Genomic DNA, 24,133 nt, shown 5'->3' with positions numbered 1-24,133 from the left:
AGTGTAATTTATTTAATGTTTAATCCCTTTCATTTATAAAGGGTCATGTAAGGTGTTTCTTGTAGTGTTTCTTCTGTCTGCTAAAGGCTTCTTTTTCCATTCTCTTTTCTTCCTTTCCTGCAGGGTTGTTTGCATGTGTATTTAGACCTTTCAGCTACAGAAGTGTGTGTAAGTAATTTAGTTCCCTGGATTAAAAAGTTTCGATACACCTCTAACAGCAGTATTAAGCAGCCATGCTGAGAACAGAAATTCAGTCCTTCAGTTAAGGAGGATTTTGAAATTTCAAAATCTGGTTTCATTCTGACATAGAACAAAACCAAAATTTCAAAGTTCTCCACAAAAATGTAGATCCAAAAAGAGTTTTAGAAACATTGAAAAGGCATTGTTTTGACCTTTTCAAAATGTTTCTGATTCTCCCCAACCTGCCCAGAGTCCTAGCAACCCAGTAGGTGGGCAGGCTGGTAGGAAATCTGCCTGGTTTCTGTCAGAATTTATTCAAGACATCTTCACAGAACACTTAGATTTGATGAATATGCTAGTTCTGATGGGAAAATTTAACTAAGTTTTCCAACAAGCTGTACTGCTTAACCACAAAGTACTGAATCTTGTTAGCATGTTACTTGATTTCAAACCAGTATCATTTTAAAGATAAATTATTCATTGTATCATATGCATGACTGTATGGACATGCCTGTTACCTTTAGGACTCTGTTCTAAATATTCTGCTGAATAACCAAAGTAACTAATACATCTACCTTGCATAGCACTAGATATTCAGTACTTTGCATTTATCTTGTGATTTATTGTAAGGATTAAGATTAAAAGAAATATCCTTGTTTTGGAAATTGACACAGTAATGTAGATGTGCAAACTTGAACAATGGTTTCATTCAATAGCTGATCATGTCTAAGCTTTCTGTTGAAGAGCATTCCATCACTTTTCAAAAACACATTCCATTGCGGGTTTAGGGGCTGGTTCTGAAAATGTTTACATTTATGCTTGACTTTGCACACGATTATTTTCACCGACTTCAGTGGACTACTCGTATGTCCAGATAAACATGTGCATAAAATGTTTGCAGGATCAGGGTCTGGGGCAAGACCCTGCAAAGAGGTGGTCTTGGGAAGCCCATTTTGAATAGATGGATATTTTAAGGATCCAATCCTTCAAAGGTGACACGCTACTAAAGTGTACTTCTGCTCTTTAAAGTGACTGTAAAAAGGGCATTGTGAGGTTCCAGTTATTGTCTTTCAGTGGCATCTGAATGAAGTTTGCTCATTGCTGTTAAATATTTTCATTAATGACTGGGATAATGGAGTAGATTATAAAATTTGCAGAGGACACCAACCTGGGAGGGTTGCAAGCACTTGGGAGGACAAGATTAGAATTTAAAATTATCTTGATTAATTGGTCTGAAATTAGTAAAGACAAGTGCATAGTACTATATTTAGGAAGAAATAAATAACTGGCTAGGCAGCAGTATGGCAGAAAAAGGATCTGAGAGTTATAGTGGAGCACAAATTGAGTCAGCAGTGTGATGCTGTGGCAAAAAAGGCAAATATTCTAGGATGTATTAACAGGAATACCATCTGTAAGACCCAGGAAGTAGTTGGCCTGAGCTGCTTAGCACAGGCAACACCTCAGAGTACTGTGCCCAGTTCTGGGTCATGAACAACTTTAAGTCATGAACAAATTAGAGTCGGAGGATAGCAACACAAATAAGGAGGCTTAGAAAAACCATGATCTATGAGGAAAGGTTGAACGTATTGGATATGCTTAATCCAAAGAAGGCCCAGGATGGGAGCAAAAATATTTCTTTAAATATTGGAAAGGTTGTTATAAGTTCAGTTTGATTGATCAGTTCTGTTTGTTTAACAAAGGTAGGACAAGTAGGAATTGGCTTTATCTGTAGTAAGGGAGATTTAGGTTAGATATTAGGAAAAGAAGAAAAAAAAAACCACACTTAACCACCCTTACTATTAATTTCTTGGAACAGGATACATGAGGAAGTTGTGTAATCCCCATTCTTGGAGGTTTATAAGAACAGGGTAGATAAATATCTGAATACCTGTAAGGAATGGTCTAGGTATACTTAATCCTGCCTCAGCAGGGGGGTATGGATTTGATAGCCGCTCCAGGTCCCGTCCAGCCCTACATTTCTAAAAAGTAGAAAGTGTTTTTTTCTAACTGTCTAACCTGTAAAATTTCCCCAAGACATAGTCAAAACTGTTATTTCTGGTGAGAACGCTTGAGCCAGAAACAAGATTTCTTCAGGACAAATTATGCCCTCATTTATATCTGTTCATGGAAAGCAATCAGGTTGCAAAAATGGAACTTAGTGCACTGTTTGGAATTTATGGCTACATCCTGAAAATATTTTACCAATATTAAGATGATAGAATAATTATGGCCAAGAGTAATATAATTATGAAGTCTATTTTGTGCATCTTGAATTTCCCCTCATGTTCCACATCTTTCCAAAAAGATTAATTGTTAAAGCCACATATTTTAGTAGCCTTTCACATACAGTCAAACCATTTTTTATGTTGGATCTAGTGGCATAGTGCTCCCAACTGTCACAGTTCAGAGCACCTGCATTTCTCCTCAGTGTTCCAGCAAGGGCACCCACTCTAGGCTCCCAGTTCCACAGCAGTTTTCCCATTTGGATGGAAACATGTTCCTCTCCCATCTAACTGGGGTATTTCCAGGGTGCATCATTTCCTGCCTACATTGCGTTATCCTCAGAGGCAGGCTGCCCAAACAGAACCTGCTTGCTTTCTCTTCAGATACCGTAACAGGGTAATTGCTATGGCCTACTTTTTTTCCTCTAATGTTTATTACCTTGAGTATACATTTAAAACAAGAACCCACACACGCTAATTAGCTTAGAGTTAACACCTATTGTTGTCCTTCATGACCGAAGATGACTCCAGCAGCTATTTTATGTCTTCCAAGTACGATTGTGGCTAAAAAAGCCAAGGAAAGAATGGCAGTCCTTTCTGTATGAAGTGCATACATAGTGTAATACTGAGGAAGGGATTACAATCTCTGTCTCCCGAGTCTGCTGCTGTTTGCAGCTCAGCCTCTGTGCCTCAAGATCCCTACAGCAGTTAATCTCGAACTGGGTAACCCCATCATTGACCACTGCTTGCCAGAATGATCTGTTTCTGATGTGTCTCAGCATTAATGTTGCATTGTTTCAAGTTATGCTATAGTGTATCCTTGAAACATTTCTTCTGGTCACTTTGCAGACGGTTGCCCAACTTCAGTTTCCATACTGCAACTACTTTGGCATCCTGGTGATGTCCATCCAGCCCAGAGTAATTGTGATACAATAAGCATGGCTTCAATCTCTGTGGAGTGACTACTTCCACAACCTCATTAATGGCAATTTTTGGAATTAATAGACACTGGGTTTTTCTTCCCCATGGTATAGTTCGGAGAAAAAAAAAATTGGAAGTGGGTCATTTGCATTCCTCAGGTACTTCCTAGGATATCCAGTTCACAGATATTGTTCCAAAAAGTCCTTTGAATTTCATAAAAGCTTCCAGAGATTGGTCAGTCTCCAAGAGAAGGTACATACATACAGGCCCACAACACCACAGACAGAATTGTGTTTAATACAGTGGACCCCAAAGATGTTCAACTTAATTTGATAAAGGTCATTCAGGATATTGTCAGTCTGTCACACTGTTTTCATATAAACTCTTAATGAAAATACACATAGGCAAACATTTGTTTAAAGAATAAATTATCTGAAACACTACAAACCCTGCATCTCTCATGTTAAAGAGACTGTTTCATCCCAGTTCTCATATGACATTAAAGGTGTGATATCAGCTCTTCTAAAAGCACAACAGGGCTTCTGTAGTATCAATCATCCAGTAATTATGCTGAAGTTGAAGTTTTGCTTGGTATAATTGCAGATCCAGAAGTAAAATGAGTGCTTCAATCAATAAGATGTGCTTCTAAATCATTATGGCAGTAGTGATTGTACCACTGTGTTTTTGTCAACTTGGTAAGTTACTTATTTCTTTGTACTGGATAGAACATTAACAGTGCTGATCATTCATTGATTACACTCTTCCTTCTGAGTAATTACTGACCTAATGTACCATCATGCTATTAGAGAGAACTGTACTGTTAGAAGTGCTGCCTTTTGACTAAGGCACACAATCAAGGTCCAGACTGCTAGTGGTCCGTAAAGATTCCATGGCATTTTTTAATAATGGGGTGCTCTGGAACAACTTGTTGCATTCTACATCCCTAAATTCCCCTGTACTTTCAGATGGGGAGAGGATTTTTCATTTCCTGTCCTAAACTTTTGTATGCTATTCCTGTAGGATTTTAAATCATTGGAATTTAGCAGGGTTAATACCCTAACATTGTTATACTTATAAGAAGCACATGAGATCTTTCTCACACACACACACGTGCGCTGGTGTAGAGTTACCAGTCCAGAGCCTGGATCAATCTAGTGGCCAGCCAGATTGGTCGCAGAGGGGAGCAGGGCTCTGTCGGTCGCGATCAGATGCTCCTGAAGTGTGGCAAGATGAACCCAAAGTCCCATGGCCAAGCACCCTGTTCTTATAGTCCTTTTTCTCTGTTGAAGTCTATAGATTTTGCCGTGTCAGTTTCTGACTGGTTACTCCTTGATTGGTGTTAACATTCCAAAAACACCTATGAAAGGGTCATCCTGTCCTGGCTTCAATTTAATCAATTGTCCTGTCTTTAGGGGTGCTAGCCTCCACCTCAGGGTCATCAAATCTGCCCTTCCTCAATCATGGGTGCCCGTTGATGGTTCTTTAGCATCAACAAATTTCAATAAGTGTCTTCGCTCCTCCTTTCTTGACCATCTGGTCAACAATGGCCTTCACACCTTATCTTTTCCTGATGCATGCATTCATTCCTCATTCACACAAAGTCTTACAGAGACCAAACAGTCTTTTACAGAGACTTTGAGAATACAAACAGTATTTTATAATCAAGCAAGAAAGGCATTACAAATTAAACCTTAAAGAAAAGGAGTACTTGTGGCACCTTAGAGACTAACCAATTTATTTGAGCATGAGCTTTCGTGAGCTACAGCTCACTTCATTGGATGCATACCGTGGATGCATCCGATGAAGTGAGCTATAGCTCACGAAAGCTCATGCTCAAATAAATTGGTTAGTCTCTAAGGTGCCACAAGTACTCCTTTTCTTTTTGCGAATACAGACTAACACGGCTGTTATTCTGAAACCTGAAAATAAACCTCATTAAGTTTTATAACCAAGACAGTTTACATTGAGACCCAGGCCTCCAATGTTCCTCTAATCTACTTAACAGACAGTAGAGAATACTGTCTTACTAACTAAACCTTAAGAACTAAAGAGGGCCCAATTTGTAATGCATATGGGAAAACAGACTTTCTGAATAGCAGAAAGGAATGACCCTCTGGGACTATGAAAGGGTGGCTAGCAGGATGAAATCAAATCCTACATTAATACTTATGGTACAAGTATAAAATCCTGCTCCTACAACATTATACAACTAAAAAATCTGGCTCATCTGCCATTTTAACAGGAAACTGCTTTGGCAGATTCATTTAACTCTATAGAAAAAGAAACAGAATAAGCAGTGAATTTATTTGCCCTGAAGATTCCCCATTTAACTTGCAAATCATATCCCTTTGCATTCTCATTCCTCCTCTAATCTAAACCAAGATACAGCTTCTTCCAGTTTGTTTCCTCTTGCTATCTGAGGCCAGAACTGTACACAAATTGTGTACCAGTATCACTATTTTGGATAAGGGTGTGATTTTAAAAAAAAAAAAAAATCTTGAAATAGCTTTGCTGGTACAATCCCCTGTGTGAATGCAGTTATAAGAGTGCTGATTCACATACTGGAAGAGGAATAAGCTATTGTGGTAGAAGACACTTTTATACCAGTAAAACTGCATCCACATTAGCAGGTTGTACCACTTCAACTATACTTGTACAGTTGAAGTGGTACAACTTTTGTACCTATTCAGGACCTCAATCATATTGAAGAAAGAGCACTCTATAAGGAAAGTAGTAGCTGAAAGCTGGCACTGTTGCCCAGGTGTAATTTGTAGAGCTGTGTTTAAAAAAAAAAAAAAAAGTCAAAAATGGCTGTTGTTGGTCAGCAATAGTAATGACAAAACCTGGTGATGGCCTAATCGGAAAGAGCTCTTTTCCATGCTTGTAGCTGTTCTGATCACTTCACACTAACACAACTGATGTTCTAAGCTTCAGAGTGACATTAGTCATTGTGTGTTGTGCTGGGCTATTTGTTCATGTGATGAATGAGGGGCACATGCTGTTGTGAGGGGGTCTCTAAGTTTGGCATTATTGTGCATCCTTGTTATATGGGTGTGTAACAGGGTTCACTCACCTCTTGCGAGCACCCTCTTGGCTGCGTGTATGCCTGCACACTCACTCTGATTGTCCCTCCTCGGGAAACGTCTTCACCCTCTTGGGGCTTCCTGGCTACAACTCTCCAGCTGGGCCACTATAGTTCAGTTCCCCGCTCTGGGACAGTGCCTCACTGTCCAGGCCACTTGTGCCCTCCTTCCTTCTGCCCCCCCACCCTTTAGCCACTGGAAGAACACAGGACACACCCAGGTCTGCTCACTACTCCAGGTCCCAGCCCAGGGACACTGTAGAGATCAGCTGTCGCTGTGTCCTTTTATCTAAGTCATGCTGCTCCTCTAATTCCCTGACCCACTTCCCTGCAGCTCTGTGCCATCATCACCCTTACCTCAGGGCCTTGTCCTGATGGAGGCCGCACAACCAGCTCAGGGCTTCTTCTTGCTCTCTCTGCCTTCTGGCAACACTACCTCATCCGAGGTCCTATAGCTCTGTCAGCCAGCCATACACCTTCAGCTCCTGCAAGGAACTGTACTCCTTATGGCCTTGAAGCTCTTTTTATACTAGGCTGCTGGGCCCTGATTGGCTGTGTCCCACACAGCCACTCTAGACAGCTTGGAGGACCCACTCCACTGCCCCTTTTTTGGGGTGAGGTATGGCAGTTCCATGAGGTCTCCAGCAGGGGGCCTCAGAGGATCTGGTATACTCCATCACACGGTAATTGTGTTGATTGGCATCTAGAAAACTGTGCTGGGAGATTTGTATTGACTTGTGTGGATGGCAGTTGGCGCACAGGTATGGTGGGTGGGCCAACTACTCCACCAATGGTGCAGTCTCCATCATAGAACTAATGAAATTGCTGCATGCAAATTAGCTGTAGAATACAGGTACACCACACAAGTTTAATTTACAGTATCTGTACACCACACTGTATAATTTGTAAAGTCAGAATAGCTGAGAACTTAATTGGCTGGTAAAAGACTGCAAAACCCTGTGATGGTTTAGCCTGGTGATATTCTGAACAAAGAGTCTTCAACCATTCTTGTGGCTGCTTCCATTGCTTCATATTGGTTCAGCAGACATTTTAGGTTTCATAGTGACAGAATGACATTCCTGGAATCTTATTATATTGCTGACAAATATGATTTAATGTTAAGGCTCACCAAGTTTGTTGATGTAAGGAAACTTGGTTGTTGAGGGTGATGTGAATGCTCCAGAGTAGGAATTTCACCCATTGTGCTTGCCAAAGAAGTTAATAATTTTTAAAAATTATTAACTGTTGAGGACAGAGACTAAACCTTCTACTAAGTTGTTTTATAGCTGTAGTTTCAGTTACAACTTTTTTTTAAATTTTAAAAAAAAGTAGTAGCAGTAGTGTGTTTCTTACAGAAGTGGTAGGGCCTGATCCAACTCCCACTGACATCACTTGAAAACTTTCTGTTTATTTCATTGGGAGCTGGATCAGTATCATAACAAAGCAGAAGTAATATCTTATTTGTGTAGTGGAAGCACTCAAAAGGTACTAGCTGCTACATGTATGGGAAGAGAGAGAGAGTTCCTGCCCCCAAAAGCTTAAAATCTTAACTTACGTTACTCTACATATTATAAAAGTTATAGAATATTTTTAAAGCAATGTTTTACTATTCATCCCACTTGACCAAACTTTTCTAAAATAGTTGATAATCTAATGCAGGAAATAAATTGTTCTAGTTCTCTTGATTTTTCTGCTCTTTTTGACGACAGTTCTAATAGATTTTTGTTGTGCAGTCATAGGGAGGAGGAAGGGCTATGACAGGAAAGATGTCTTGTGGTTAAGTCACAGACTGGAACTCAAGAGAAAAGGTTTCTGTTGGGTGCCACCACAGATTTACTGCGTGGTTTTGAGCAAATTGCTTAATCTGTGTGAGAGTTGGTTCCCAAGGATACTGGGAGGATAAAATTATGTGAGAGGCATTTAGTTACAATAGTGAGGAACATCGCAGAAATGTCTCTAAATTTGTCTGCAGTTTCGAGGATTCTACATTGGTATCTTATTGTTTAATTTCAGTAATTAGGACACTTCATTTACACTATAATAAGAGCAATTGGGGGTATTTCCAGGAAATAATTCTTGTATCAGTGTTCCAATATTAGACTGGAAAGTCTTTCCCCATGTACAATCAAATGTTATACTGTATTACATTTTGCATTATAAGCATGCATGATTGAGTTAAAAGCTTGTCTTTTCAATTGTAGCAAGAAATTTGCTATTTCAGCAAATTTAGACCTCTGGGGACATTTCACTTTATTTTGTATCTCATTTGTCTGCATTGTGATCATGTAGTTTATTTCACTGCTAAGTTGTATATCACTCTGCTCATTGACTGAAACTTTTAAATTAAAACAAGAATGACTTTCCCTAATAGAACATTCAGACAATAAATACAAAAATGTTACTAGCTTGTATCAATGCTGGATAACTCCTTCCAATGTGTCCAAGCTTATTAACCTCCTCCTTAACCTGGGATGATGTCCCACTACAATCTTGAACCCACTTTGAATTAAGGTGGGTTTGCCTTAATTTGCAGTCCTCCATTCAATGTTCATGTATTTTAAGACTCCTTTCAAAATCTTCTATGCTGTGACTTTTGTTAAAAAGCTTAAAATTGTTATATTTATTGTAGCACCTAGGAGCCTTAGCCCATTGTGCTAGGTGCTGTACAAACAAAATAAAAAGGTTGTCCAAGCCCCAAAGATCTTACAAATTAAGTATAAGATAGGAAGTATAATAGGTGGATACCAACAGGCAGGAGTATTTAAAAAAAAAACAAACCAATGTTGGTCAGCTTGGTAGGCAGTGGTACCAGTGCAACAGTGGCCTACTCATTGATTTTTTGGAGGCATCATGGTAAATGAGAGTTTTAAGGAAAGATTTGAAGGACAATGAGGTAACTTGGCAAGAGCTCCCCATAAACATCCCTGAAGTGCGAGGGTCAGGATGGAAGAAAGTACAAAGGTGCTTGTATGAAAATTTAACAAGTGGGCAATGGAGGTTGGCATTATTGGCCAGTTGGAGGTGGGGGTTGACATCTGAATAGTAAATGAGAGATGGTAGGGAGGGTGGGGATAGTCCGTGAAGGTCTTTGAAAGTGACAGGCAACTTACATTTGATGCAATAAAGAAGAGGGAGTCAGAAACAGGATGCAAAGAGAGGGGTAACATGGTCAAAGCAATGGGCTAGTGGAATGATATTTGCCGCAGCATTCTGAGTGGATATGAGTGGGGTAAGATTGTGTTTTGTCAAAGCCAGAGTAAAGGATGTTGCAGCAGTTGAGATGCTAGATGATGAGTCTAGATGAGGGTTTTAGCTGTGTGGATGAAAGGAAAGACTGTATTTTAGAGATGTTTTGCAGAAAGGATCTGCAAAATTTAGATATAGCTGGGACATGGGGACCTAGAGAGGTCTGAATTGAAGATGCCCAGGTAATAGGCCTGACTGACAGGCAAGATGCTGGTGCTGTCCACAGTGATCGAGAAAGGAGGGAGCCTGGATGGCTTTTGTGGAAAGATTCAGAGCTCCATTTCAGCCATGTTGAGCTTCAGCTAACAGCTAGAGCCCTGCATGCATACAAATTTAGATCCATGGATGCGGATACCCCTGGGGATAATTCTGTATCCACAGAACCAGACAGCTCTCCCTGGAACCCGCAGCAGCAAAAGGAGCAGAACGTGGGGTCACTGCTCCCAGAAGCCAGCGCCCCATACTGGCAGCTCCTCCAGTGTAGCTGTACTACCCTCCAGCCCTTCCTACTGGAGCGGGCACTAGGCTCACAGGCAGTTGTCCCTAGTCACGCTCTTGTGTTCAAGCAGCGCGCACACCCCCAGACAGGAGATGCAGATGGGGGCAGGGCTAGGAACGGGACTGCGAGTGGTACAGCTATGCTGGAGGAGTTGCCGGCGTGGGTACTGGTTCCTGGGAGTGGAGGCCCCACATTCTGCTCCTTTCGCCACTGCAGTTCCCGGGAGAGCCCTGCAGTTCCACATCCATGCTATCCGCATCAACAGATGTAAATTTGTATCCGTGCAGGGCTCTGCTAACAACTAAACATTCACAAGGAGATGCCAGAGAGAGACAGCTGAGATTTTAGTTTGGAAAGAAGGTGATAGGGCTTGAGGTAAATGAAAGCCGTGAATTACATGTTGCAACTGCTAACAAACTACAATATTTCAGAAATCCACACTCCTGACATGTAGCCACCAAGGCACATGTGAACATATCACACCAATATTCCTCAAGTACTACTGGCTCTGTATCCCTTTCCAGATTGAATTTAAGGCCTGGGCACTAACTTGCCAGGTACTTAATAGGTTGGGGTCTGAGCTACCTCAAAAACCAATTATCCAGTCACAACCCCCCATGACCGTGGTCTAAAAGAACTTTTCAACTAGGCTGACCCAAGCTAAGACTATTGGGTCTGTGGAGCAGCATATTTTCAGCAGCAGGAACGTGGCTAAGTAATACCTTAGCAGGGGAGATCAAAGTGAGCCTGAGTGACAAGGTACATGGATCTGAATGAGCCAGGAAAATGCCATCCCACATTCTGGAAGATTGGAGGAGAGAAAGGAGATGGCAAGAAGGGGAAGAGTAAGAAAAAAAGCACCCACACATACATATTGGGGACAAGGGAGGCTATGTGAAAATTTCCATTTACTGGGGCTGTGTGATGGGTTCAGGACTCAACACTGCTGGCACCTCCTGCTGGTTGCTCTGGGAATTAGCTCTTGCCAGCTGCAGGGCACCCTCTGTGCATGGTGTCTCACCCATTGTCTACTCTGCTGGTTTGGGACCCACAGTGCTACTCTGCACAGTGGCATCCTCTTCAGGACACTGCCCACTACTCCAATCTCACCCCCTTCCGGGGAGGGGAGCCAGAAGATAACAGTCCTTCAGCTAGCACCTGCCTCAGCAGCCAACCACAACCCAAAAGTCTAGCGCCTCACTTCAGGGGCAAGTTGTAGTCTGTCTCGGCCACGCTCCTCTGTGGCCAGGTGCAGGAGAAGGGGAAGTAGGGGACCCAGGACCACCCACTACTCTGAGTCCCAACCCAGGGACCCTCTAGCAGCAACCTCTCTCTGCCCACCTATCTTCCCTGGGCCACTTCCCTTTTGGCCCCATGCACCTTCTTGACCCTTTGTAGCAGGGGCCACAGCCTGGCAGGTAACTGGGCTGGAGCTCTTCTCTGCTCCCCCAAGCCTGCCCAGCACTGCTCTGTCCAAGGTGCTACCTCCTTCTCCTCAGGAGCCAATCCTCCTCCCTTGCTAGCCAGGAAGAGACTACCCTCACTGCTGCTAGGCAGCCTTTATATAGGACCCAGCCCGGCCCTGATTGGCTGCTTCTCCTTTTGCCCTGATTGGCTCTCCACAGGCCCTTGCTGATTGGCTGCTGGTCTGCACAGCCTCCCTGGCCTGTTATAGCCCTTTTTCTCAGGGAGTGGGGCAGCCGCCCCACTGTAGGCTGTCTTTAATTATTATATAGTGCTTAAATATCACAATGATATGCTATTTAGAAACACCTGAGCTATCACTGATCACCTTCTTAAGGACAGTAACAGAAAAGCATTTGATACAGAAAGGAAATAATTCATGTGCAGTTTCATCAAGAAAAAATGGTATAATCTGAAAGGCAAACGATGAGAGAGATGGAGAACAAGATTAGTATCACGAATAGTAAATGAATAAGAACTCTAATTTATCATTGACAAATATTGTAGAACACACGTACAGTTTCTTTAATGAATAAATATATATACACATGTTTTCATTTCCAGTGTACCTCGGCATTTTGACTGCTACTTTATTCAGCTTGCCAGGTAAGAATTTTCATTATATTTTAAGCAAAATCCCTGAAATAGCTCAAAAGATGTGTGTGTACTTCCATCAGGCATCCTTTTGACTTCACTATGCATTTCCATGTAAGAAAGCTATGTGGATAATATCCAGCAGGACAGTCCCATGCATTTGTGCCTCCAATGCAATGGATGTGCAATTTAAAATGACTTCATCTTCAGTCTTGTAGTTTTCTTATCTTTTTGGGGGCTGATGTTTAACTAATTGGTGAGTAGAATTACCATGTATAATGGTATTGCATTTGCTGTCCTTTTCAAATACTTCTTAATCTTAGCAACTTTTTCTTTTAATCTAGAAGCATCTGTGATAAATCCACCTCAGAAGTTAACAATGAACTCTCAGAATTTCCAGCACATTTTATCATGGGAACCAGGAAGTAATACAACTATGCCAGCATACTATCATGTGATGTACATAGGTGTCAGGTTTGTTTCCATTCATACTGTACATGAATTTATACTTTTTCTTACTTACTAGTCAAAATATTCGATTGACTATTTTGTTTTTCAAATAGATTTTCTGAAATCTGCCATTCATCAGATACAAGGGTAAGAATTAGGTTTTAGGATATGAGTAGCTATTTGAACAATTTTAAACAAGTACACATTAATTCCTAGAGCAAATTTGTACATGGAAGAAACCTGTATTTATCAAAGACATGATAACTTCAGCTTTTGTTGATGATTTCTGTTACTTTCTGTTCTTATTCTTCCATCAGTGCAAAGTACTGTACCCTAACTGAGAGATTGGGCCACAAGCCCTTTGGAAGTGTGATGGATTGGCAGGCTGACTGGTGCTGAGCCATACTATATTTGATAGTGCATGTGTGCAGAGCAAACTGAGCTTTAAAGCAAATATTTTTCAAACTGGTGATAACATATATGCTGAGTGCCCCACATAATCTGGGATACAGGGCATATAACAACACCGAACAAGGGTTAGATAACTATAAATAAAAATATACACATTTTAAACTAACTTTTTTTGTTTTCCTTTTTGGATTTCACTCCAAACTCTACCTTTCCCCAGTATAACACTGTCCAGTTCTTGTTCTCCCACCCCACTCCAGAATGCCTCATTCTGTGCCATCACAGATACCAGGAAATTTGGCACACCAACAAACACTGCCAATAAGAGGTTACCTAAATGGTTTTAAAAAAAAAAATCCACATTTTTTTTAGAAAACAATTTTATAACCTTAAGAATATAAAATAAATTAAACTTTTCAAGAACATACCATGTCATGTTTTAAATACTGTTTACTTTTGATGTTCCATAATGCAGTGTGCCTTCCTAATATTTTTGTCATAACAGCAATATGATCTGTGTCATCATCACAGAACTGGAGACATGGGAGGAGGAACCTGAAATGGGATCCCATTTGGGTGCTCAATGTTATACGTCAAATGCTGTTCTGTCTCAGGCTGTCTTGAGACATGCAAACAACTTTCAGGGTTAAACTATTTTTTTTAAATAATCCTTTGCAGGTCACATTTAGGTAAAGAGGATTCTCCCCCATTTTATTTATTATTTGTAATACAGTAGCATGTACGGACCCATCTCAGATTGGAGCCCTATTGTGCAATGCAGTGTGAAAACACATAATAAGAGAGTCCTTGCCCCAGTGAGTTAACATTTTACATAGAGAAGTTGAAGGGTTCAGGAGAAGCAGAGTATGACATACAAGCAGAGTGAAAAATGTGAGAGGCTGCAAACATTAAGTTAATTTTCAGATTTTGTTGTGGTGGTGTTTCGGTTTTGGGTAGGGTTTTGTTGAGAAGAAATTAGTGTGTATATATATGTACATAACCTATATGGACCAGGAAAGGAGCCAATATGACCCTAAAGGAGATTAACCCTACAAGAGTAAGTGGATTGGGGTAGCCTTTGGACAAGAGAAGCAAGTGCGGTCCCTCTTCAGGAAGTTTATTTTATGTTGCCAAGGTGAGTGGGAGATCCTGTGTAAAGCTTATGACTTACACTTCTTGTATATCATTTTTGTTTTTATCCCTTAATCATTCTGGTTTGTTGTGGTTTGAGATTTTGTTTTTCAATTTTCCTTGTCAAACATGTCCCTCTCTTCCACTCCCCATGTAGGTACACTTTAAATAAACCATTTGGATTTTACTAGTCTGTGGTTTTGATTATTTTTGACACTGTTTAAAGTGAGAGCAGAGATCACTTCATCCAGTGCATCTCTGAGTTTTCATGTTACTCTCCAGAGGTACAGTCACAAATCAGAAGATCCTTTTGAACAACACTGATTTTTTTTTTCTTCAACTTAAAGTAGATCGGAAAAGGGATGGAAAATTGCTAAAGACTGTTCAAATATCACACACCTGTCCTGTAACTTGACAAAGGAGTATGAAGACTATACTGATACCTACATAGCAATGGTTCAGAGCTTCACAGAACATGGAGTATTAAATTCATCTGTATCTGAATTCAGTCCATATAGGTCCAGTAAGTTCTCTCTTACTATTCTATTTTTATCTGCATTTGTTCATTTTCTTGTTTTTATTCTCAGCTATACATAACCAGTGTTTTAATAATGGTACTATAAGTCATTGGTTCTCGGAGCCGGTCCGCCGTTTGTTTAGGGAAAGCACCTGGCAGACTGGGCCAGTTTGTTTACCTGCCGCGTCCGCAGGTTCGGTCGATTGCGGCTCCCACTGGCCGCGGTTCGCCGCTCCAGGCCAATGGGGGCTGCGGGAAGCAGCGCAGGCCAAGGGATGTGCTGGCTGCCCTTCCCGCAGCCCCCATTCGCGATCGGCCAAACCTGTGGACGCGGCAGGTAAACAAACTGGCCTGGCCTGCTAGAGGCTTTCCCTGAACAAGCGGCGGACCAGCTTTGAGAACCACTGCTATAAGTAACTCCAAAGTAATTTAGTTGGTGATATACTAATTTATGTAAGATGTTGTGAACAAACATATCATCTAGTGTAGTGGAAAGCTATCTATACAAAATACATGGCTTGAATAGTTCTTATGAATAGAAACAAGCAATGGTTTTGAAGGAAAAAGCAAATGTTGGGATAGATTTCCTTCCATTGTGCATATATAAGAATCAATTTCTTTTATGTGTATTTATTTCAAATTTTTATAAAGGTGGTAGCATCATTTTGGGGATTTGAGAGTAGAAATTTCAAAAAAAAATTACATTTATAAATTGCATAATCTATTTTTTTATGTCAGTTAATTGGTTAACTGTTGAACAGGCAAAAACAAAAGGTGAGGGGTGGAGGAATATCTGCTTCCATTTTAGCTGTCACCTTGATTTCTCCCCATCCCCTTTGGTATGTCACATAAACACCAGATGCTCATTAGCAATGATGGTCTAATACTGCTAGAGGCTGCTTCTCCCTGGAGTCCTATTTACAATATCGCCACATTAATTTCTTTTTTTCCTCTCCTGAAATAAGGACCATTTATATTGGGGATCAAGTGGATAAACTGAATACGGAGACTATCTAATGTTAGGTACAAGGTTACAGAAATAGTATCCACTCAGCTCAAAGACTTTGAAATACTTTAATTGTAATGCTAACAAGCCAGGGTAACATTTTCATGAATGGACATTTCTCCATTAATTTTAAATATAGTGGTTGAGCTATTTTGCATCTCAAATTTGCAGGCCTTCCGGGAATAGTGTAGCCCTTATTGCAACTTGAGTTGACTTACATAGCTTCCCCCATGTACACCCTTGTTCCTGTCCTCTTCTGTCCAAACATCAATGCCCATTTATCTGGGGAAGCAGAGAACCCTAAACTTGAAAATAATGTAACACTTTTCCTCAACAGACTCATCAACATAGTGCCTTACAATAAGATTCTTCTAAAAAATTGGAAATGGTAAATTGTACCTTGTATTCAGACTTCATTGTTCCAAACACCTATTTTTCATAGATATGTATCAGAAAAATAAAAATATTACTCTGTAACAGTGTTCTCCAGCTGTTTCACATTTATGGATACATTTGCATGGATGAGGGTGCACTAGCATCTTTCCCATGCCACCTCTATGTTTGCTGTTTTGTAAAGTTGCAGAAAAGTATTATCAGTTGACTGAAGAGCCAGGCTCAAATGGTAAATGTTTTAACAAGGGCAACTTTTCTTTTTCTTTTCCTGGTGCATATTTAAACCAAGATGACCCTGAGTAAAAATGCAGGGGTATTCTGATTCATTACCCTAAAGCATCTGATTTACTTCTACCCATAAAATAGGAAGGGTTGGAGCCTCTCCCTCCTTGGCAGAAGGATCTGAGGCAGAGACAGATGACTCTTGTAGTCCAAAACCATGGGAACAACCACGTTCAGGTGAAAGCTTAGGCTGAGGTTTATTGTTGTTTTTGTATAAATTAAACAACAGGAAAACCACAGGAAAGGGTGTGGAGTAAGATTTGGCCGGTATTAAGTGTGTGCATTCTCCTGTTTGGAGCAAGGTCAGAACTCCACCTCTTTAAAATGTTTAATTATTTTACCTATATGATTATAATAATGAACTAGACAAGTAGTTAGCACTTACATAGCATGTTTTAGATTTTTCAAAGCACTGTGTAGAAAATAACTAATTAGATCAAAACACAGCACTTGCAGAAGGATCAGTGAAGTGCAAAACTTTTGACCTTCAGGCTTTGGAGATTCTGCTATGCTGTGCAGTGGAGAAAATGTCTGTATAGTTTTGAAAGCCAGGGAATTGTCAGGGCTTATGGCTCTCCAAACTCCTGGGCATTCTGAGAAACAGGATCTCCAGGCATTGTTTTGAGGGCAAAAGCATCCACACAGAAGCCAGGCTCAGGATGATATTCCTCAGGTCCTGCCTGACAGTCACCTGTGAGAGAGCATCTCCCTTTGGAGCTCTGCGGCCAGTGGTTCCCGGCCAACAGTTAGTCCCTTTGTCTACGTTCCAAGGGGTATTTGTGTGTGGAGGGGCCACCCACAGGGATTAATTCGTATGGGTATTTCAAGTGTTTTACTAGAAGATGCTGCCTCAGAAAACAATGTTCACCCCTTCCCTATCGCCTCCAAGCCAAACAAAAAGAACCTCAATTGCACAGAATTTACACAGAAGGGCTTCTGTGGGGCTGGAGAAACAAGGGATGCTGCTGTTTTGGCTCAACTCCCCTCTCTCCCCACCTCCCTCCCCAATCACCTTTTCTCCCATGGTAGTTTTTGGATTGTTTTTTTTCCTCTATTTTTATTCCCTCTGCTAAAAAAATTGGAGGAACAATTTTCCCCTGAATCTTTGATAATTTCAAACCCTGTTGGGCAACTAATTAGTCAATCATCTGACACGTGGGAATTGACTTGATTTTTACCGATTGTCTAACTGATGTTAAATGTATAAATGTAGTTATATTTTGGGGTTTGTTTTCTTTTTCTTTAAACAGCATACTTGGGTCCACCAGAAGTTAATCTTACTGCTTGTACAACCTGCATAAATGTGATAGTAAAACTTCCAGCCGCGTATTTAAAAGAAAAATCTTTAATTGATATATATCAAGAACTTGATTATATGACAATAGTGGAATCATTTGATAGAAAGGAAAAGGTAAGTAACTTGTAGTTTTAACATTTAAAGAAAAATGTACAAAGCGTAAAAAATAAATTGGCTTGAGCAGTAAGGAAGCTTGCTGAAGATGAGCTCTGTCGTATCTTATCCTAGATCTTTATATGAATAAGACTATTGTCAGTGGTTTACACAACACAGGATAAATGTGAGCCTTCTTGAGGCATGAGCTGATGATTTGGGTACCAGAGAAAATCCTTCTGCCCTTCATTCCACCCCCCGGTGATACAGTATTCCCCAGTAGGTGCAGTGTAGGAGATTCTCTTCATTCCTTCGAAGCGCCTGACATTGGCTACTTCTAGAGACAAAAAAGCTGATTAGGTTGACCACTGGTTTGTTCCAGTATGTCAGTTCTTATGGTATCACATAGTATTGATCAGAAAAATAAACTCCGTGCTAGAGTATATCAAAAGTGCCTTTTTCCCCTCTACGAGCTCCCCTATCCCAATTTTAAATTATAGTGGACCTTTCCTTCAACTCACTTGAAAAGTAAATAATACATTTACATTGTCACTTTCATGCTGAAGGATCCCAGAATGAACTGTATAAGGAGATCACTTCTCCCGCCTCTATTAAAATGAAGTTCTCTCTAATATGAATCTTGACAATTTATGACATTCTAGGGTGTAATCCAGACCAGTGTGGGGCAGTGTCACCCTTGCCCTGCAATGCTGGGTGCCTCACAATGCTTTGCTGCTGTATCTTCCACTTGGGCTGCTCAGAAACAGCTTTGCAGCATGTGGGTAACACTCTGAGTATCTGTGTCTAGCTGTAGCCTGCCAGTCACACATCAGTCTCACACTCGCTTCCACCAGCCTTGGTGACCACTTGCAGGGTGACTCCAACACACTCCCAGTCCTGGATTTTCCCACAAAACCTGTGTTCTGTACTATCTGGCCCTCTCCTGGACAGTCCAGATATATTAGGCCCATTGCCCCTCTAAGGGGATAAGTATACAGCAGTCTGCTACCCTAAATGGAGCTACACACACAGTTCACAACAATGGATTATTTTTGATTAAAGAATAAAACAAGTTTATTTAACTACAAGGAAATGAGGTTTAAGTGAGTACAAGTATAAGGCATTAAAGTCACAAATGGTTACAAGAGAAATAAAGATAAAATGCTTCCTAGTACTAAAACTTAAGAAACTTGATTTGGTGAAGTCCCTTATCACATGTTTCCAGTAAAACTGCTGACCAAATTCTCAGACCAGGATCTTCTCCCAGAGTCCAAAGGTTGTTTCTTTTGTCCACTTAGGTGAAAGAGAGAGATGGATAGGGAGAGAGAACTTAGTGTTTTTGTTCCTAACTTTTATAGTTCAATCGCCTTCTGAAATGCATTTTCCTGAAGGTTAGCCCTAGATAACGTTCATCCTCACTTTGAGGACAGAGGCAAGGAGTCTGGTGGTGAAGAGGGTCCATGCTGTTTGCTAAGATGCAGATTTGTTTGTTCATGCCTCCCTTCCTTGCCAAAGAATGGCCACTTGGTAGGTGATTGCCCATGAACTTTGCCTCCTGGCTAGAGGCGTTAGCTTGTCCTTTGTCTTTCAGAAACTGGTTTACCCAGACTTTTCTGGTAAACACATTTCAGATCTAATTTCTACTTATTTTTATAACTTTACATATAATGTTGTTATTCACATTTCACCTTGATATTATTGACAAGCCAGTTATTAGTTTTCAAATGATATCTCACAAGGCATATTTTGTACAAAGATTATTACAACAGCGTGTAGGGTGTGAATATAGGGGGCATTTGGTCACATGGTTGTTCAATATTACATGACAACAGATTGGGACAGACATTGAATAAGAATTGTCACCAGATGAAAATGTGGGCTGGGTTCATTACTGACTCCTAGAGAGGTGCAAGACTGCCCACAGGAAGTATTTACACAGTGCCTGTCACAATGGTGTCTGATCACCAAAATATGAGTGATTTCAATTACACTGTTTTCTGCAGCATCTAGGTCCCCTATCTAAGAACTGACGCAGCCCAATTCAGCTACGCTTGTGAGATCAGATGTAATGAACAATTATAATCAAAACCATCAAAGGGGGTTTTTCTAAAAGTCTTTAATAAACCACTCTGAAGACAGATACATTTGAAGAAAGAGAAAAGGAATGTAGATACAAGACTGCTAACTTTTCTACTGAACAGCAAAAGTGCCATTTTATGGTGCACCAACTTCTTGCTAATGTAGAACTTGTAAAATTGAGCTTTTTAATAAATTGAATCCAGTGGACAGAAGTGTAGGGTCAGTCCTTGAGCTCTAGTAACTACTTTCCTTCTCTCGAAAACTGGAAAAGTGCTATGCTTCCTCCCCATTCTACCCCCACCACCAACTATACAACTCAGTTGTACTTGCCACTGTACAGCTTCACAATGGGGATATTAAAATAGCTATTAAATGCAAGGTTTTTTTTAATCCGTGTTTAACAACTCCTTTTAGACAAACAGGTTTCAATAAGATATTGTTTTCATGGCAGATTCCTATTAAGAATGAAACCTCTGAAGAAAGCTTTAGCTATGTTGTTGGAAGCTTGCATTCATATACAAATTATTGTGTGTCTGTTGCTGTGGCTGCATCAATAAACCATCATTCCATCCCTTCGGCCTTGAAATGTATAATCACCCCGTCCAACACTCAACCAGGTATCAAATATTTTAAAGTTTGGTGGGGGAGGGGGTCAGGTTGTCAGTCTGGTTGTTTTTTAGTTTTTAATAGTATTTTCAGAAAAGGGTAACTGGTAAATATCCCAGTAAGAGAGAGAGCATCTTTTGACAGACATTTGGTTGGACCTATAAATGACATATGAGGTACCGGATAGCTTTGGCTAATCCTGCTGGCTGTACAAATAGCTCTTTAATTGTTTTCAGTGATCCAGAGTTGTTCTTTTCAATCTTAAATAAGTGTGTAATATAAGAAAAATTGGAAATCTCTCCTACATCTATTGGGTTTTACTCAGTATGTTTTTTTTTCCATTTGCAGGTTATGGTATAATTCCAATCCTAAGTGGTGGACTTGTTTCATTGGTAATAGGCATCTTCCTGCTAGGACTGTATAAAGGAGGTTTCATTTGCTTGAAAAGTAAACCATGGCCAAAAGTCTTGGTACATCTTTTTTGTATTTAATTTACCTGGTGGGGGAGAGGGAAGGCCTCATAATGTTTATATAGCAAGATATATTGTTCATTAGATAAAAGTTAAGAAACAAATATTTTGCATTGAAGAGTTCCCTTAAAAGTGAATTGCAAAGCAACTAGAAATTCCATCCACTTTAGATGTAGACTGCTAGATGCCTGCAAGGCAGTGGGGGGTGGTCTGTAAATGACCTGAACGTTCATTTTTGTACATTTTTATTTTTCCTTTTCTACTCCTACGATTTCTGAAATTGGCTCCCAATTAAATGTCAAAAAAAGAAAAGGAGGACTTGTGGCACCTTAGAGACTAACCAATTTATTTGAGCATGAGCTAACTAACTAAATTGGTTAGTCTCTAAGGTGCCACAAGTCCTCCTTTTCTTTTTGCGAATACAGACTAACACGGCTGTTCCTCTGAAACCTGTAATTAAATGTCAGTTCTCTGAGCATCATACTGGGGATCCTATGTAGAATAAAATGTGATAAATGTCATGGAACTTCACTGGACCAAAGGAGCAGCTACAGAAAGGGAGGATATATCTGGGGAAATAAAGTATTTTTTATTTTTGTGTTTTCTTAAATATTTTCCATCTTAAGGGATTTTTATTTAAAAAAAAACACAAATAGGCATCTTAGCCCTCTGGCCACCTTATGGGCAAGTTCTATTCTCTAGAACAGGAGTTCTCAAACTCGGGTTCAGGACCCCTCTGGGGGTCACAAGGTTATTACATGGGGCGTTACGAGCTGTCAGCCTCCACCCTAAACCCCACTTTGCCTCCAGCATTTATAATGGTGTTAAATATATAAAAAGTGTTTTTAATTTATGAGGGGGGTCACACTCAGAGGCTTGCTATGTGAAAGGGGTCACCAGTACAAAAGTTTGAGAACCACTGCTCTAGAAAGTTTTCAGAAGGTGTTGTGGTGTCATCAGCATGGTGAATGCCAGAGCACCACAAGAAGCCTGGACATTTGTGGAAACTGAATGGCAGAAAGTGAGAATTTAACTAATGATGTGTCACCTGCCATTCTTAGCCTGGGAAGTTTAGGACATATTGCTAATGTGGGAAGAATGTTCATTATTCAATTTGAAGCTTAGCTTGGAGGACGGGGGGGGGGGCGACAAAAATACTTATCTGTAGGTTACTAAATGTTGTAGCTTAAATTGCTTAAATGCTGTATTTTTATCAAAACAGTTTTTTGCTAGTTCTGCTACAACACAGGTGATTTGAAACGGACTAACATAGTTGATTGATAAAGGTATGGATTAAAAGTTAAAATCAAGGTCTTCTGCTCATTTCTGAGGTTTTTGTCCTGTTGTAGGGCAAAAGATCACTTGTAACTTTACGCTATGATTACTAGATATTCCTGGCACCCTAGCCAACATTGGTTTAATGTCCAAAGCTGCTGGTAAGCTAGTGCTGAATATATAATTACTGCCAAGTTTACCTGCAGAGTCAAGGCTTCTCCAATAAATTGTTGATTTACACAGAGTTTTGGAATATCTCAAATATGAAAATGACCATACAGGTTTGAGAACATAAGCATGACATATATGTTTTTGTGTATTATAAAATTATGGTTTCCATAGTATAACTATTGAAGTTATGAATAGCGATGGTTGAAAACTTTCCATCAAAACTGTTTTTTGGATAGAAAAATTGAGATTTCAACTAAACAAATTTTTTAGCAAAATTGTCTGTCTGCTTTTCACTAATAACTGTATTTTTTTTCAACAAAAAATCAATACCCCAAACTCAAAAACTGAAATACTTGTATATAGATATCTTTCCATGGTACCTCATGCAAGTTGTAGTTTGGTTTCCTCATGTCCCCATTCTCTCTGGGTTGAGCTGGGCTTTCAGCCCAGATGATATCTCCCTTGATGATCTCACTAGATCTCACCATGGCCACGGACTCCCATGATGTAACCCCCCCAGGGGGATGTAGTCTAACCAGGGAGCCAGCCTGTAGAGGAGAATGGGGATGTGAAATACCCAAACAACATTTCTCATCAGCCACTACAGTAGCAATTCCAAATTAAAATGTTTTGTTTTTTGACAAAAAGCTCACAAGGAAAAAGCCCATCCTGAAAGTGGCTCTATTTTCTGCTGGTTTGGCTAGAGCCTTTGTGGCATGATGTCACAATTTAAAGCTATGGACACCCTGAAGATCTTACACTCTAAATAGGCAATGTACACAAAGATGTGGAGGAAAAACAGACACGGAGAGGGGAAGTAAAAAAATAGAACACAGCTTTTCTAAGTCCCAGTCCGATGCCCTACCCATTAGAGAATGGTGCCTCTCTAGTACAGTATGGATATGCCCTAGAATTTCATATCAACCTATGATGTCCCAGTCCCCAAAGTTCAGAAGTCAGGAAAGACACATGCTAATTATGCAGGAAATCTCTTCCCTTGTCATTCTGGAGGGCCAACACCAGAAAAATTCCCAGAGCTGTTCTTCATATTTTTTTTTATTGTCCACAAGAGGACAGGAGACCAAGAGGCACTAAAAATTCATCTCCTTCTTAAGAAAAAACAAAACTCTGGATGAAATGTGGAAAAGAGCTCTTACAATTGATCTATCACACACTGAATAAGAGCCCAGTATCTTACTTATGTCATTACACCCAGGGTGTGAAGGAGATAAGTCATGAAGGGCTTCTTTGGCCAGGTGGATAAGATGTTGCTTTGAGGAAGCATACAAGTCTTCAGGGTATGTCATTCCTGAGGCAACCTGAACTTGCTCTACAATGTCAACAGCAGTCTCCCAAGCAAAGAACATCTTTGCTGAAATAGATATACATAGAAAAAGTCTGGCCTTCAGTTTCCTTGTATACCAGATGTTATAAACTGGATCTGCAATCATCCCAAGATGCCTCCTTTGTCATGAGTGTGCTCTAAATAGTGGTTCCAAAATAGATATGCCACAGGATTCAGGATTTCTCTCTTACCCCCTCAGTCTCTCTTTCGTAATTTATTAGTGTATTCTTATATCAGTGAGGATTAGGGGAGAGCTTATGCTAGAGAATGGAATGGTAATTTTACTAGAAGGAAATTAGCATGTGAGTACTCTCAAATGGCTGTATTTCTCGTAGCCAACTACAAGTGTATGACCAAATCTATCATTAACTACCAAGTGTCAAAGCTGGAAAACACTTACAG

The 24,133-nt window shown here is 40.2% G+C and overlaps 1 protein-coding gene across 8 annotated transcripts in view; it reads left to right on the top strand.

Moving 5' to 3' along the window:
* IFNAR2 (interferon alpha and beta receptor subunit 2) overlaps nucleotides 1–24,133 on the top strand; it is a 36,853-nt gene that overhangs the window by 8,133 nt on the left and 4,587 nt on the right. For 2 of the 8 annotated variants that reach the window (XM_073362025.1, XM_073362035.1), the window contains exons 2-10: nucleotides 124–168; nucleotides 3,927–4,018; nucleotides 12,179–12,220; nucleotides 12,553–12,682; nucleotides 14,545–14,720; nucleotides 16,480–16,572; nucleotides 17,646–17,806; nucleotides 20,316–20,481; nucleotides 20,819–20,940. In XM_073362025.1, the coding sequence (XP_073218126.1) occupies nucleotides 3,979–4,018; nucleotides 12,179–12,220; nucleotides 12,553–12,682; nucleotides 14,545–14,720; nucleotides 16,480–16,572; nucleotides 17,646–17,806; nucleotides 20,316–20,481; nucleotides 20,819–20,940 (930 nt within the window). In that variant the 5' untranslated portion in view covers nucleotides 124–168; nucleotides 3,927–3,978. Of the gene's footprint in view, nucleotides 1–123; nucleotides 169–3,926; nucleotides 4,019–12,178; nucleotides 12,221–12,552; nucleotides 12,683–12,811; nucleotides 14,202–14,544; nucleotides 14,721–16,479; nucleotides 16,573–17,645; nucleotides 17,807–20,315; nucleotides 20,482–20,818; nucleotides 20,941–24,133 lie in introns of those variants that run through there. The other 6 variants (XM_073362015.1, XM_073361996.1, XM_073361986.1 and 3 more) reach the window with 6 other exon arrangements.

Source organism: Lepidochelys kempii, chromosome 1 (genome assembly GCF_965140265.1).
Source record: "Lepidochelys kempii isolate rLepKem1 chromosome 1, rLepKem1.hap2, whole genome shotgun sequence".
Lineage (NCBI taxonomy): Eukaryota > Metazoa > Chordata > Testudines > Cheloniidae > Lepidochelys > Lepidochelys kempii.
This window is presented reverse-complemented; position numbering and strand designations above follow the sequence as displayed.